General features: G+C 37.5%; 1 protein-coding gene across 1 annotated transcript; it reads left to right on the top strand.

The window, feature by feature from the left end:
• The first annotated feature begins 3,505 nt into the window (after nucleotides 1–3,505).
• LOC127638190 (probable ribosome biogenesis protein RLP24) lies at nucleotides 3,506–9,960 on the top strand. The gene is made up of 6 exons (XM_052119614.1): nucleotides 3,506–3,660; nucleotides 5,833–5,946; nucleotides 7,090–7,162; nucleotides 7,250–7,313; nucleotides 7,427–7,512; nucleotides 7,592–9,960. Exons 1-6 carry the CDS (start codon nucleotides 3,580–3,582, stop codon nucleotides 7,657–7,659), a joined length of 486 nt encoding a protein of 161 aa, XP_051975574.1. The 5' UTR covers nucleotides 3,506–3,579; the 3' UTR covers nucleotides 7,660–9,960.
• Nucleotides 9,961–13,747: the final 3,787 nt, after the last annotated feature.

Here is a 13,747-nt window from a genome sequence, read left to right as displayed (position 1 = left end):
TCACATGGGGTAACCTCCTCGTGGTGGTGATTAGTGGTTCTCTCAATGGGGCGTGTGGTGAGTTGTGTGTGGATCGTGGAGAGTAGCATGAGTCTCCACATGCTGTGAGTCTCCGCGGTGTCATGCACAACGAGTCACATGATCAGATGCGCCGATTGACAGTCTCAGATGCGGAGGCAACAGACACTCGTCCTCCGCCACCCGGATTGAGGTGAGTAACCGCACCACCACGAGGATCAACTAAGTAGTGGGAATTGGGCATTCCAAATTGGGAGAAAAGGGGATAACATATATATATTTTTTTTATTATTATAATTATTTTTTTATTTTAAGCATAAATCTATTTTATTATAACTTTTTTTTACATTTCTTCCCTTTTCCTCCCCAATTTGTAACGCCCAATTCCCAATGTGCTCTAAGTCCTCGTGGTGGCGTAGTGACTCACCTCAATCCGGGTGGTGGAGGAGGAGTCTCAGTTGCCTCCGCGTCTGAGACCGTCAATCCGCGCATCTCATCACGTGACATGTTGAGCGCGTTACCGTGGAGACGTAGCACGTGTGGAGGCTTCACGCTATTCTCCGCGGCATCCGCGCACAACTCACCACACGCCCCACCGAGAGCGAGAACCACATTATAGCGACCACGAGGAGGTTACCCCATGTGACTCTACCCTCCCTAGCAACCGGGCCAATTTGATTGCTAAGGAGACCTGGCTGGAGTCACTCAGCACACCCTGAATTCAAACTCACAACGCCAGGTGTGATAGTCAGCGTCAATACTCGCCTCAGGTTTGGAGTTGCTGCTTTTATAAGTTTAAAGAGCAGATCAAATGAGGATGAAAGTAGATCCTGATCAATGAACCAAAAGATCGGTTTAAACATGTCAAGTTATTTTATTAAATTGGTTTGTATTACCTCTTTCTGTGCTGCTAATGTTTATGTAGCCACAGGAGATTAAGTTCTATCTTTTAGATCAATTTGTTTTTTTGTTTTAAGCTAGTTCTTTAGACATTTATCGAGATATTTTGTGATATTGCGCAAATTGGATTGAAAATTAATTAGCCATTTTCACATTTAAGTGGAGGATTTTAGATCCAGTTATTATAATTTAACTCTTGACTCTTGCAATAGGAAAGATGTCTGATCCAAAGAATGAGTTGAAACATTATACCGAGCTGTGACATGATGTCAAAATACTGTTATCTCCAAAGATAAATATATATATATATTTGTGTATTTTTTTAAAAGTTTTCAAGATTTTGGGTGAACGCAATATTTTTCGTTGTACATTTTTCAATTTTAGATTATAGTGAAGCAGATGTGGTGACAGCTGTAATCCAAAGGGTTGGTGGAAAACGAGGGACGAGTCGAAATTATTTTTTTGCCGGTAATCAACATTATGCCACAAATGTTGTCGATTGAGCGTCGAAGTGATTTTTTATTGCTAAGTATCACATAAATAAGTGTCCTGAGATATCTCACGGGTCTCTGTAAACAATAAACAAAAACGTCCCACAGGCCGGTCTCTGACGCCTGTCAATCATTTTGCGCATTCTCATAGTGTTGCAGTTGCGAATCGTAGGGCGAGAGAACACGGTTACGCTACGGTCCCATAGACATTCAACGGGCGTTACACAAGAGACAAGCGGTCGTTATTTTTGAATGAAAGGGGGCGTGGTTAAATCAACGGCTCGTGTAAGTTATAACGGCTAAATCGCTTACAGCGCCTTTAACTTGTATTAACAGTTCAAGGATGAGTTACGAGAATATATTTCTCACATCAAACCAAAGTGCACGTGTTTGCAGTATGACTGAGCTAAATGAGTGTTTTGTATGAAGTGCGACTGAATTACATTTACAGCTGAATGTGTTTATAATCAGAGTTTTTGGGCAACCCTTTTGATTGAGGTGACGCAAATAAAATCTGTACCAAAGAAGGATACAGTCACTCCTGTTTATTGCGTCGACTTTACATTTTGTTATTAATTTGCTTTGACAACAACCGATCACGCAGTCTGTAAAGTTTCATAACAATGGTTTAAGATGTTTTTTCGGGAGCCATATTCCACTAAAACAATCAAATATAAACCGCCTGACCAGTGCAAACCAGCTTGTTGGGCCAGCTAAAACCAGTAAACCACATTAGACTGGGTTAAATCTGTTTCCTCCCCAGGAATCTTAATTATATTCTGTATTTTACAATAGTATTTTTAATAATTGTTATTTGTGCTTTTGAAATCGTCAAATGTTTATGTGTGTTTTGTTTGTTTTTTTAATACTCCAGGCGGGTCTGATTTCAAACATTTTTCAGGGACTTTAATGGGCTTTTAGTTTCTCCTGTAATTGTAACATTAATTTTGTGTTTATTATTTTATTCTGTAATATTTGTTTATTAAATATGTGTTTACACAGAGCATTTTTGTACTAATTTACATGCCCAAAAGTGGTCAGAACAATGCACAATATAATGAAACATTTCTCAATAATAATTGTTTTTATGGTTCTTTATTTTTATTGTTAGAAATATGCAATTTCTTTTCGTTTTAGTGTCACGCAACAAATTATCTTGTTAATAAATCATATAAATTAACTACATAATACATTAAATTAAAAATATATATTAGGCTACATTATTTATTTTGAATATAAATTTTTACATTTAAATACATTTATGTATTTGTAAGTGAATACAACTGCTAACATAAATAAAGAAGTGCCAAAAATGTAGCAGGGTATCAGCTTGTTTTATTTACGTGTTCATTTAGCCAATGCTTTTATCAAGAAATGCCTTACATTTGAGAATATTACGAGCCAAATTAGCGGAATTCCGTGTACCATAACAGATACTATATTTAATGCAAAAAATATAATTTTTATCAATTGTAGAAAAACAATAATTACTCAATTCACACCAAAACTTCAAAGATAGGCCTATACTGCAAGAGAAAAATAAATGGTTAAGGCTTTCACTCTCATCATTACAAAAAGTACTACACATATCGCTTACGTCACAAAATTTCGCCAGGTGTGCATTACATGGATATATTTTGTGCCAAATTTTAAAGTGCACTTGTTTAATTTTATTTGAAATACAATATTTATATGGTAACAACCACGCTTTCTTCCATTGAATGTCGTCAATAAAAGACATCCAAAAAAACATTCCTCTTGGTGCAATTGCTAACTGCGAATGGGATAATTGCCGGATAAATTTGTTATTACAGGCTGTTCTTAAAAATAATGTTCCTCCCAAAAATAACTGAGGTAGTTGTTTAAGACCAACACCATAAGTTAGAGACGATTTCGATATTGATAAATATTCATAAATTCCTCATATACCAAAAGTAATTACATCTCAATAAGAACGAGAGGCCACCAATCCTATTAAATATATTACTGGGGATAAAATACCACATAGCGTCATTACAAGTCACTCCAGCGAAAACTGTTATGCCCCTCGAAACTACACAATGACGTCACCCACCGGAAACGGAAGTACGAATGTTCGTTTCCGCCTGTGTTTGCATGTTTGCGTGTGTCGCAGCACATGTTCGAATAAAATAATTAGAATTGATTAAAAATGCGGATTGAGAAGTGTTATTTCTGCTCCGCGCCGGTGTATCCCGGACACGGTACGATGTTTGTACGGAACGACTGTAAGGTAAAACACGTCAGCATGTTTATAGTGATTATTGACGCGTTTGTGTTTATTTATGTAATCGGTGATGTTTAACTGAATAATTTAATTAGGATTCTCTTTACAAAATATTATAATCCAGTGATGTATCTGATGATAATATGGTGTTTCAGACAGTGATACTGAAAAAATACTTTATATTACGGTACTCTAAAAGCACTTAAAAAATGTAATGCATAAAAACTTTTAATTACCGTAGTACTTATTAGAACTATTTATTTTATAGGTTTAGGCTCAAATAAAAAAAAGTTTAATGTTAAAAATACGGTATATCTATAAAAACATTTGTAACAAAAATGTTATTATCTTGGTACATTAAAAAAAAAAAACTGTACAATGTTAATCAAGTCAAGTTGTTCATTTTGGTTTTACAAAATAATTATAGTTATATATGGTATTTTCTTTGAAATATTGATTTTTAATAACTTTTCAAAATGTCACGTGGTGTAACCAGCAACTAAACAGTGTAAAATAAGTTTGTTTGTAAACAAAGTAACTAAAAGATGTCTTCAGCTTAATGCATTTAACTTAGTGCAGCTAGCATTTTTATAAAACTTGCATATAAAATCAACTTCTACTTAGAATGATGTAATAGTTATTTTAACTTTAATATTCAGGTACACAAATAAATCACAAATCCACTGAGTTCTGAATGGATGAATATCATCTTACACAAATGCTGTAAACAGCTTGACTTGAACAGGCCCGAGATCAACAATAATGAAACAGTTATTAATAGTTCTGTTGTCAATATCAATATGCCATTGTGACATCACACACCGCAGAGATACATTCAAAAATAAGACGAATATATTCATAAGCTGTGAAATCATTCATATCTACGGTCTGTTTACTGTCTTTGAGTTTTGCTGTAACACAAATGACTCGTTATAAAGCGAAGACGCGGTGCCGTTATTGACGGTTAAACAGTTATGTTGATTATTAGTGGTATTGTGAGCAATATTAATGTGATTTATATTGGGACGAGTGACTGATGATGAGATATTGACGTCTTTGACACAGTAAATATAAAAGCGCTCATGATTGCTCAAACAGTCTCTATCACTCAACACAACGTCATGTGACATGTATTTGCATGTTCATTTGTTGTTTTGATACCTGTCAGCAGCCTCTGTATCCTCTTCCTGTTCACTAGTGCAACGAGTCCGAATAACTCCCGTAACGACTCTAGAAAACGGGCAAATTAATATTCATACACGTGTAATTCTTACACATTTGTAAGAACAAACTGGCATATTCATCTGAATTACATCATGTCTGAAAGATTAAATTCGTGAATGCTTAGAATTGCCAACAACTCGCCCTCCTTAGGCCATTCTGTCATTTACATTTATGCATTTGGCAGATGCTTTTATCCAAAGCGACTTACAGTGCACTTATTACAGGGACAATCCTCCCGGAGCAACCTGGAGTTAAGTGTCTTACTCAAGGACCAGCGACCTTCTGATTACCAGTTTACCAGTTATGTGCATTAGACCACTACACCACCACTCCAGTATGCCATGCATCAAGAACTGATAAACACTCATTAGAGCAGCAGTGTATGTGTGATCACCTGCATGCTGCAAAAAAGATCAGCCCTAAATCTAGACACGATCAGTCGATCACAGATTTAAGACGAATATCTCTGGATTTTGATCACCGGCTGATCGATCGGGACATCTCTATCACAAAATAACATATATTTTTTAACTTCAAAAACAGTCATGAGGGTCTAAAGAAATGGCCACCCATATGGTGTTACGCCACACGACAAAAATATATATATATATATAAATACAAAGATTGTTCTGCACTACTCATGTCAACATTAAAGCCTTTCAGATTTAAATAGCTCTGTTTATTTGTATTAATTTTCACTGTCTCCGTGCGGTTACAGCACATTATATTTTTGTCTTTAAGCTCCAGAAAAACAAAACATCTCAATAACATCATTTGTAATGTATTTTTGAATATGTTAAAAGGAACATTATATTCTGGACATGACGTCATTGACCTATAATCATGATGCATGTCTAGTGAATGACATTGTAATACAACGATATCATTGTTTAGCATTGTTAGTGTCAGTTTGTGTTTATCAGCGCTGAAGCTTGACAACGGTGTGTGCTTCAGGCTTTCAGGTTCTGCAGATCCAAATGCCACAAAAACTTCAAGAAGAAGCGAAACCCGAGAAAGACCAGATGGACGAAAGCGTTCAGGAAGTCAGCGGGCAAAGAGCTGACAGTGGTGAGAGATCACTCGCTGTTATAAACCTGTTATAGGCGGATCTTTTGTGACGTCATTGTTTATGTTTGTCGCGTTGCATCATGGGAATCGTGTGGCAGGAAACACCGCTAGATACCTGTAATTTGATTGTTTTGCACGTTTGGAGGAGGATTTAGAGAAGAGGATGGTCACTCTTGCTGTGTGGTCGATTGTACGGCTCGTTGGGGGCCTGATAAAAAGTTTTTTCGAATTCCTTCCGAAAAGGATCGCGAAAAACGAAAGAAATGGTTGCAATTACGCGATTGAACCTAGTACATGCAGCATTTGTAAGTCCTATCCTGACAGCTGCTTCTACTTTAAACATTAAAGCTGCTACATGACTGCATGTTTCTCCAAGACTGGATTTGAAAGGAGAAATGTGTAAGCTGTGATATACAATTTTTCACCATAGTACAGACGCCATTGAAAGTCTCACACTGAACACAATTGAATTGGTACAACAGTCACTACATTTTCAATAAATAAGAACACTGATCAATGAAGACTTACCCGGCTTTGCAGTCGCAGTGAGCAGTGATTATTTCGCCGTTCTCTTTGGCGATCACCCACGGGAGATGCGAATCACGCTGTGACTCTGCTTGGCCAGGTCTAACCTCTGCTTTTAGCACCATCACTGCTTTCTGTTTGGCAGAAAAGATCGGCCCAACTTTTCGAGAAACAAAATAATCATAGGCCTCCAGACTTTTGAAAGCCTTTAATCTTTCATGAGTGAAGGGTCCAGGGGTTTCTATTAAATAAGAATAAATGTCTCCCCAGCATTGGTGGCCAAGACACAGGCGAGTCGGACCAACGTTTTTTGTCATCCCAGATCTCATATGGGCTTTGAATAACTTCGATTTTGTCACCAATACAAATTTTGAGCTTCTCTCCAAACCTCCTCCGGTCTTCAGATGTTAAAGTGCTTATATATTGTGGATTTCGCCCGCTAACTCTCTTGAAAGTGCTCGTCGCGTCTTTACAGCCCGCCATACTGTTTGTTTTGTTGCCACACAACCACTCGCGCATGCGTACAAAGATGTCAACAAAGATCCTCCTATAACCATGTTATAACCCCTCTGCAGAACTCATTCTGACAATTTAATTAATTAACTTTCCGTCTGACAGGATAACTCGCTGGAATTCGAGAAGCGCAGAAATATTCCAGTCAAATACAACCGAGAGCTCTGGAGCAAGACAGGCGAGTCCAACATCACTCATCCATTGATTTCATGTTTGATTGATTAATACAGATTCTGATCTGAAGTGTGTGTTTGTGTTTTAACAGTGGAAGCGATGAAGAAGGTTGAAGTGATCAAACGGAAACGACAGGCGCGATTCATCACGAACAGGTGATTGTTTTACAAGCTTGTATCTCCATAAATGATTATATAACATCATAGTTTCGTCTCATTTATGAGCACTTTATCTGGTCGCGGCTGTTTATGGTTTTGTGTTTTCACAGGTTGAAGAAAGGCAAAGAGTTGGAGAAGGCGGCAGATATCAGCGAGGTCAAGAAAAACATTCACCTCATCAAAGCTCCTCACGCAGGTAAAGACGCCGTTCAGACGTACCGTCAGTGACGTGTGTGTTAGAAAACACGGTTTTCACGTCTCTCCTCTTTATTCAGGACAAGCCAAACAGCTGGAGGACAAGATGGTCCAGAAACTGGCCGAAGACGTGGAAATGGACGAGTGACGTGACGAACGCACTTTATATTTGGACTCTGCCTTAGAGTCGATGTTTCCTTCAGTGAAACTGAGTGAATTATGGGCTATTCTACAGAGACGTGCATATCAGCCTTCAAACCGTTGTGTTGTGAACATATAAAGGACGCTGATGGGATTTATTTCCTGCTGTTGTGCATAAAGCGTTGTGTAAATGTATACCTGAACTGGAATTTGCACAAAATGTAAATGCAATAAAACTGGTCAACATAAACGCAACTTATCGCTAAAATTTCACAACTGTCGGCATAATATTTTTCCACTTAACTCAAGCACGTAAACTCTGTGCCAATACTTCAAATGTCATGAAAAACTGGTTTGGAAACACTTTCTGTCGATCAAATTGCCATTAACGCCAAAATGTAGTGTCACATGACAGAGTTTGCCACAATCGTTAGCCTGTGTTACCATGACAACAGGATTGAAAGCCCATTTATTGAACGTGATTATGGATTGATCTTAACGGCATATAGATCCGATCTGCACACGGGACACTTCCAGGAGTGCAACACCAATATCTCGTATCATGCACCGGTTATCGACAAGTACAAGGAGAACAAATGAATGACCACCATTTGTGATTAATTTAATCGCATCAAATCCATTTATTTATTAAAGTGGCTTTTCCACGGCAGTCTCGGAATTATCCCACAATACAAAAAACATAATTTCTGTGCACAAAGATGTTTTAAATTAAGAATAAATACACAATACTGGAGAAAATCATCAGTGCTTTTCTGGAACACTTACAGCCCAATGCTATAAAAGTATTGATTAGTTTAATTTGGAAAAAATGCCGGCAAAATCCCCTGTATTAATTAAATAAATTAGCCTACCAAATGAATGAATAAATATTTTTAGACCTATATTTGCCTTTTCTTTACACACACTTAAATTAGCCGTACCCTGTCCTGTAGATTAATAAAGTCGTCAGAATGTTCTAGACTTTTCTCAAGATTATAAACTATCTGAATTATTTGTCCAATGCAGAGTTCACTCTCAGAAAACAAACTTTTGAACATTTTAAAACATTTAAATATTTTAAATCTGACCATCTTTACCTCGGATCACATTTACTGCTTCTTCAGAAAATATAAATGACATTATGAAGATAAAATAAATGTTATATGATAATTAAGTTCAGTTGTTGGTTAAAAGTTGCGGGACAGATGACGCAGTTGTCATGACGATGCTTTAGATGATAATATTAAAATATTGAATATGAGGAATGTATCATGTATGTAACACTGATATCACACGCATCAATGTTTCTTTAATATCTGTCACACATCAGAAACACATCCATGATGATCCTGACACTGAAAGTTTCCCCCAATATTTGCTGCAGGTCGCAGCTTGAACAGGGTCATGATGATCTGCTTCGGGTCGTAACCGATGGCAACCTGCGATAGACGCAACATCAGGACCGATATTACAGTCCCATCAGAAGAGCAGCAGCTCCCTTTAGATTGTAATTCCTCTTCTGATTGCTTTTATTTGTTAATTAAAATGACAGTAATCTGGTTAATTTCAATAGTCTCAATAATCTCCCCCATTTTACCCAAACTTCAGAGGAAACAAAATAGGCACATCTGTGAGGAGAATTAGCGATAAACACATTTCTGAATGGAAACGGCTTCAGGGCAGATTTCTGTTTCTTTAGGCATGACATCATCACGCACACCATCTTTATCCATAAATGTTGATTGCATTTTCACTTTGTCGATCACAAAACGGCATGAAAAGTGGATGGAAACTAGTTTATAGAGTTGTGTGTTTTGTTGGGTCTCTTCACAAGCACTACACGGTTTTAAATAGTTGCAACTGTGTTTAGGCCTAATTAGAAAACAGGACGAAACCTGCTAAAACAAGAAATAAATAAATCTGCATATTCACGCATAAATAAACATATACAGAATTAAATGTGCGAGGAGATAAACCAATAAATAAATGCACCAATATATGCTAAATATAATGTCTGATTGACATCCTCTCATTAGCATGTTGCCAAAAGTGAAATAAATACAGAAATAAATGATTAAAGAAATGTAGAATTAAATATCAACTTTCAATTTTACGTTTCCTTTAACATTGTTTTGCATTTCCTCCGTTTTATATTGGATTATTTTTGCATTTATTTTTAAATCTCCTTGCACGTTTAATTATTTATATATTTATGCACAAATATATGGATTTATTTATTTATTATTTTTTGCATGTTTTGTCCTCCAAAATTGAACGGCAAATTATCTAAAAAAAAAAAACTATTTCTTGCCTTTTTTTTTTTTTTTTTTTAACCACATATGTCCAAATTATTAATTTGTTAAAAATAGTATCAAAAATGTAAGATAATTTAATCACTAAAAATAAAATGTTTCTAGCATTACTAGTTTGTCTGTTGTTATTTCTATCATTGTTAATTTTAAGCACAAACTTTGTTTTCATTTTCAGGGTTGCGTTTAGTGGGCGTCACCTTTCAAAATCAATTTTTAGGGTTATGTAAGGGGTTAACCTAAATGAAAAATGAACCCAAAGATGAAACGAGGGACAATTATTAATTGTAATTTAATTAATAGTTTTAGAAGATGATCAGAAAGCACTTTGGTCAGCTGCAGTTGTTTTTAAATGTGATATAGAAATTAAATTAGCATGACTTACAAGAGCACACACTCTTATATATCAGTGCAATAGTGTACATTTAACATCGTTACACAGTGATGATGCTGTTGTGTGTTTAGGATTGCATTAACTGAACTGCATCAGTAATTGTGAGGTGTATATTTGCACCTGTTTAAATGCAGGAAGCAAAACTGACTCAAAACTCTGAACATCATTTTTAGTTTGAAACAAAAATGAAAAAAGGAACTTGATGTTTTTTAACATTCAATGCATTTATTTCAAGCATCATTTACACATAATGGTCAATAAATTGAAATAACTTCCACATACATTCAGAATATTTCAATGAAACGATCCCAGGAATTGTTGCAAAATCAATCCTTTTACACAATAAAACCTATTATTATTTGTGGATGGCTGATAAAAGATCTGCCATCAAAGACGCTAACATACGGTTTACATAATTAAAATTAGGGATGCACTGATACCACTTTCTCTCTTCCGGTGATGGGTGTTGCTATGGGTGTTCAAAGTGGTTGCTATGGGTGTTCAAAGTGGTTGCTAGGGTGGTTGCTAGGGGTGTTCAGAATGGTTGCTAGGGTGGTTGCTAGGGGTGTTCAGAATGGTTGCTATGGGTGTTCCGAGTGGTTGCTAGGGGTGTTCCGAGTGGTTGCTAGGGGTGTTCCGAGTGGTTGCTAGGGGTGTTCCATTTGGTTGCTAGGGTGTTCCAGGTGGATGCTATGGGTGTTCAGAGTGGTTGCTAGTAGGGATGCACTGATACCACTTTCTCTCTTCCGATATCGGAAATCTCAGTATCGGCCGATCCGACACCGGTGTTGTTTTTTTGCATAATCAGTTTTGAATAGCTTTACATTATTGTGTGGAACTAATTGGGAGTACTCTTTAATATGTAAAGACACAAACCTCTAGCTACACATTATTTCAATATAAATGTATCGCTTATTAAGAAACACTTTATTATTAATTAGTATACTGGATAATGCAGCAGCAACATTAACAGTAATTCCAGTCTTCAAATCTTCAGTAGAAAAGAAGCATTTTATTTATTTTTTCCCCATAATGTTTTAACTTGTATGTGGACTTTAAAGGATTCAGATCTCTTTTTTGTAAATTTTAGTTGTAAGATATCATCTCCCTTTTCATTCACACAGTTATTTATTGGAACCCATTCAACTTAAATATTGTTATAAATTGTAAACAAATAATAATATATTATAATAGTAATATATAGTAATATATCTCAATCATGCACCTTTAACTTTTAACCCCTCAAGCTTTTATTTTGTCATTCTGAAGTCTCCAGGACGTCCTGTATGTGTGTGTTTGTGGGCTAGTTCACAGTCGTTTAATTAGCCTCTTATTCAAATTCTGGTCAAATGCTCCTCGATTTAGAACGGCACCCTAAATGCATATTATAAGTGAACCGAAACTATTGAGCATCTACATCTGAGATGATGTTCGTGAGTAGCGTTCACATATTGCTCACCGCTGTGAACAGAGCAGCACTATTCTCCAATGCGATGGCGCTGTACATACTATATATTTGCTTATTAAACAGTCTTTTGTGATTCTCAGAGCTTTCGCACGTCTTCAAATGGCTTTGAATAAAATGCACGAGTCATATGAACTACTTTGTTTTATGGTTCTTTTATGTCATTTTTGGAGCTTGACAGTAACGAACATGACTAACACACAGTATTGGATTTGGATCAGGCTCATCGGAACGATACCCGATCCATCTAAAAGCTTCTGTATCGGCGCAGATACCGATCGGTGCATCCCTAATTAAAATATTGTACCCACTAAACCACTATATTCCACCAAACAAATTTTTCAGTTTGTGCAACTTTGTTACTTTAAACCATTGAATACTTTTCAATATTAACCCGCTGTCATACAGGTATGGGGTCAAAATCCTGTCAAAAGTGTCACGGATTCCAAAATAATAAGAGTCAATCATAATAAAAAGTCATAATAATTAGCGCAGATCAAAAATGGTAAACGGTCTGCACTTATATAGCGCCTTTTTAACCTTAGTGGTATTTAAAGTGCGTTACACTGCGACTCATTCATCCGTTCACGCACTAATGGCGGCAGAGATGACTACTGGTGAATCAAGAGTGTCCAACGTCAAGCCAACTTTACTGCATTATTTACTGACTTGGGGACGCTTCGCCACTTGTTTCTGATTTCGCTGCAGTATCGTGGAAAATGAAACTACATGTCGCCGTGGCAACGATGCCAAAGTAGGATCAGTACATAACGGCACATACAGCAACATGGCGGATCAAGTTGGGTTGTGAACTCGCGACTACATTGGCACCGGTAGTAAAAACATGCATCAAACATCCTCACCAACCCTGACTTGTTTTATTAGATATGCAGACAATAACCTACAAACAAGGAAGTCTTAAATCATGCCGAAACTAAAGACTCGCTCTACTCGGACAACACATTGTGTCCTAGAGAGTCAGGGCTGGCCTGGTAATCTGGCATACCGGGCATTTTTCCGATGGGCCGATGCCCAATCAGGGGGTGACTGGTAATCTGGCATACCGGGCATTTTTCCGATGGGCCGATGCCCAATCAGGGGGTGACTGGTAATCTGGCATACCGGGCACTTTTCCGGTGGGCCGATGCCCAATCAGGGGGTGACTGGTAATATGGCATACCGGGCATTTTTCCGGTGGGCCGACGCCCAATCAGGGGGTGACTGGCCATCGGGAGAACCGAGCGGGCCGGTGGGTTGGCTGAAGAATGGGCCACGATAAGCTAAAATGAGCCGCCGCATTATGCAGAACAGACCACAAAATGGCGCCGCAATATGCGCATATTACCCCCCTCCCAACAACGTTTGGGCCAGTTGCCATGTAAAATCACAGGCTGATTTCTGTTCCTAGTCCAGCACTGACTGGAGTGATGTCACCGCCACTCTTCCAATGATTAGAGGAGGAGCTGTCTATCAAGAACTAGTGGACCAATGGGGACCCAAAACGCCCCCTGATTTACATAAAACTCACAAGTTTTGCAAAACCAAGCGCAGAACTCGGAAACCAAAGCAAAGATAAATACAGCGTAAATGTACAAAAATGAGCAAAATTGTCCGAGAGCACAAAAAACAGTAAAATAACAGAAACGTGATTGAATTTTTCTATTGTTCTTTTTGCAGCATATTTGAAATGTGTTTATATTTTTGATTCATGCTTGTTATTTTTGATCCGTGACCGTAATACTTTTGACATGATTTTGATCCCGTAAACAGGCAGTACAATCAGTACGAGCTCCGCCTGTAACGGGTATTGAGGCCATTACAGGATTATTTTGTGCTTGTTCACGAGATCTTTGCCGGGTTTCCAGACTCCATAAAGATCTTGTAGTGTTCTCACGTCCTCAGTGGCATCATGAGCCGTCACGACTGA

This window comes from Xyrauchen texanus, chromosome 46 (assembly GCF_025860055.1).
Source record: "Xyrauchen texanus isolate HMW12.3.18 chromosome 46, RBS_HiC_50CHRs, whole genome shotgun sequence".
NCBI lineage: Eukaryota > Metazoa > Chordata > Actinopteri > Cypriniformes > Catostomidae > Xyrauchen > Xyrauchen texanus.
The sequence above is the reverse complement of the archived record's forward strand: the minus strand, read 5'-3'. Positions and strand labels throughout refer to the sequence as shown.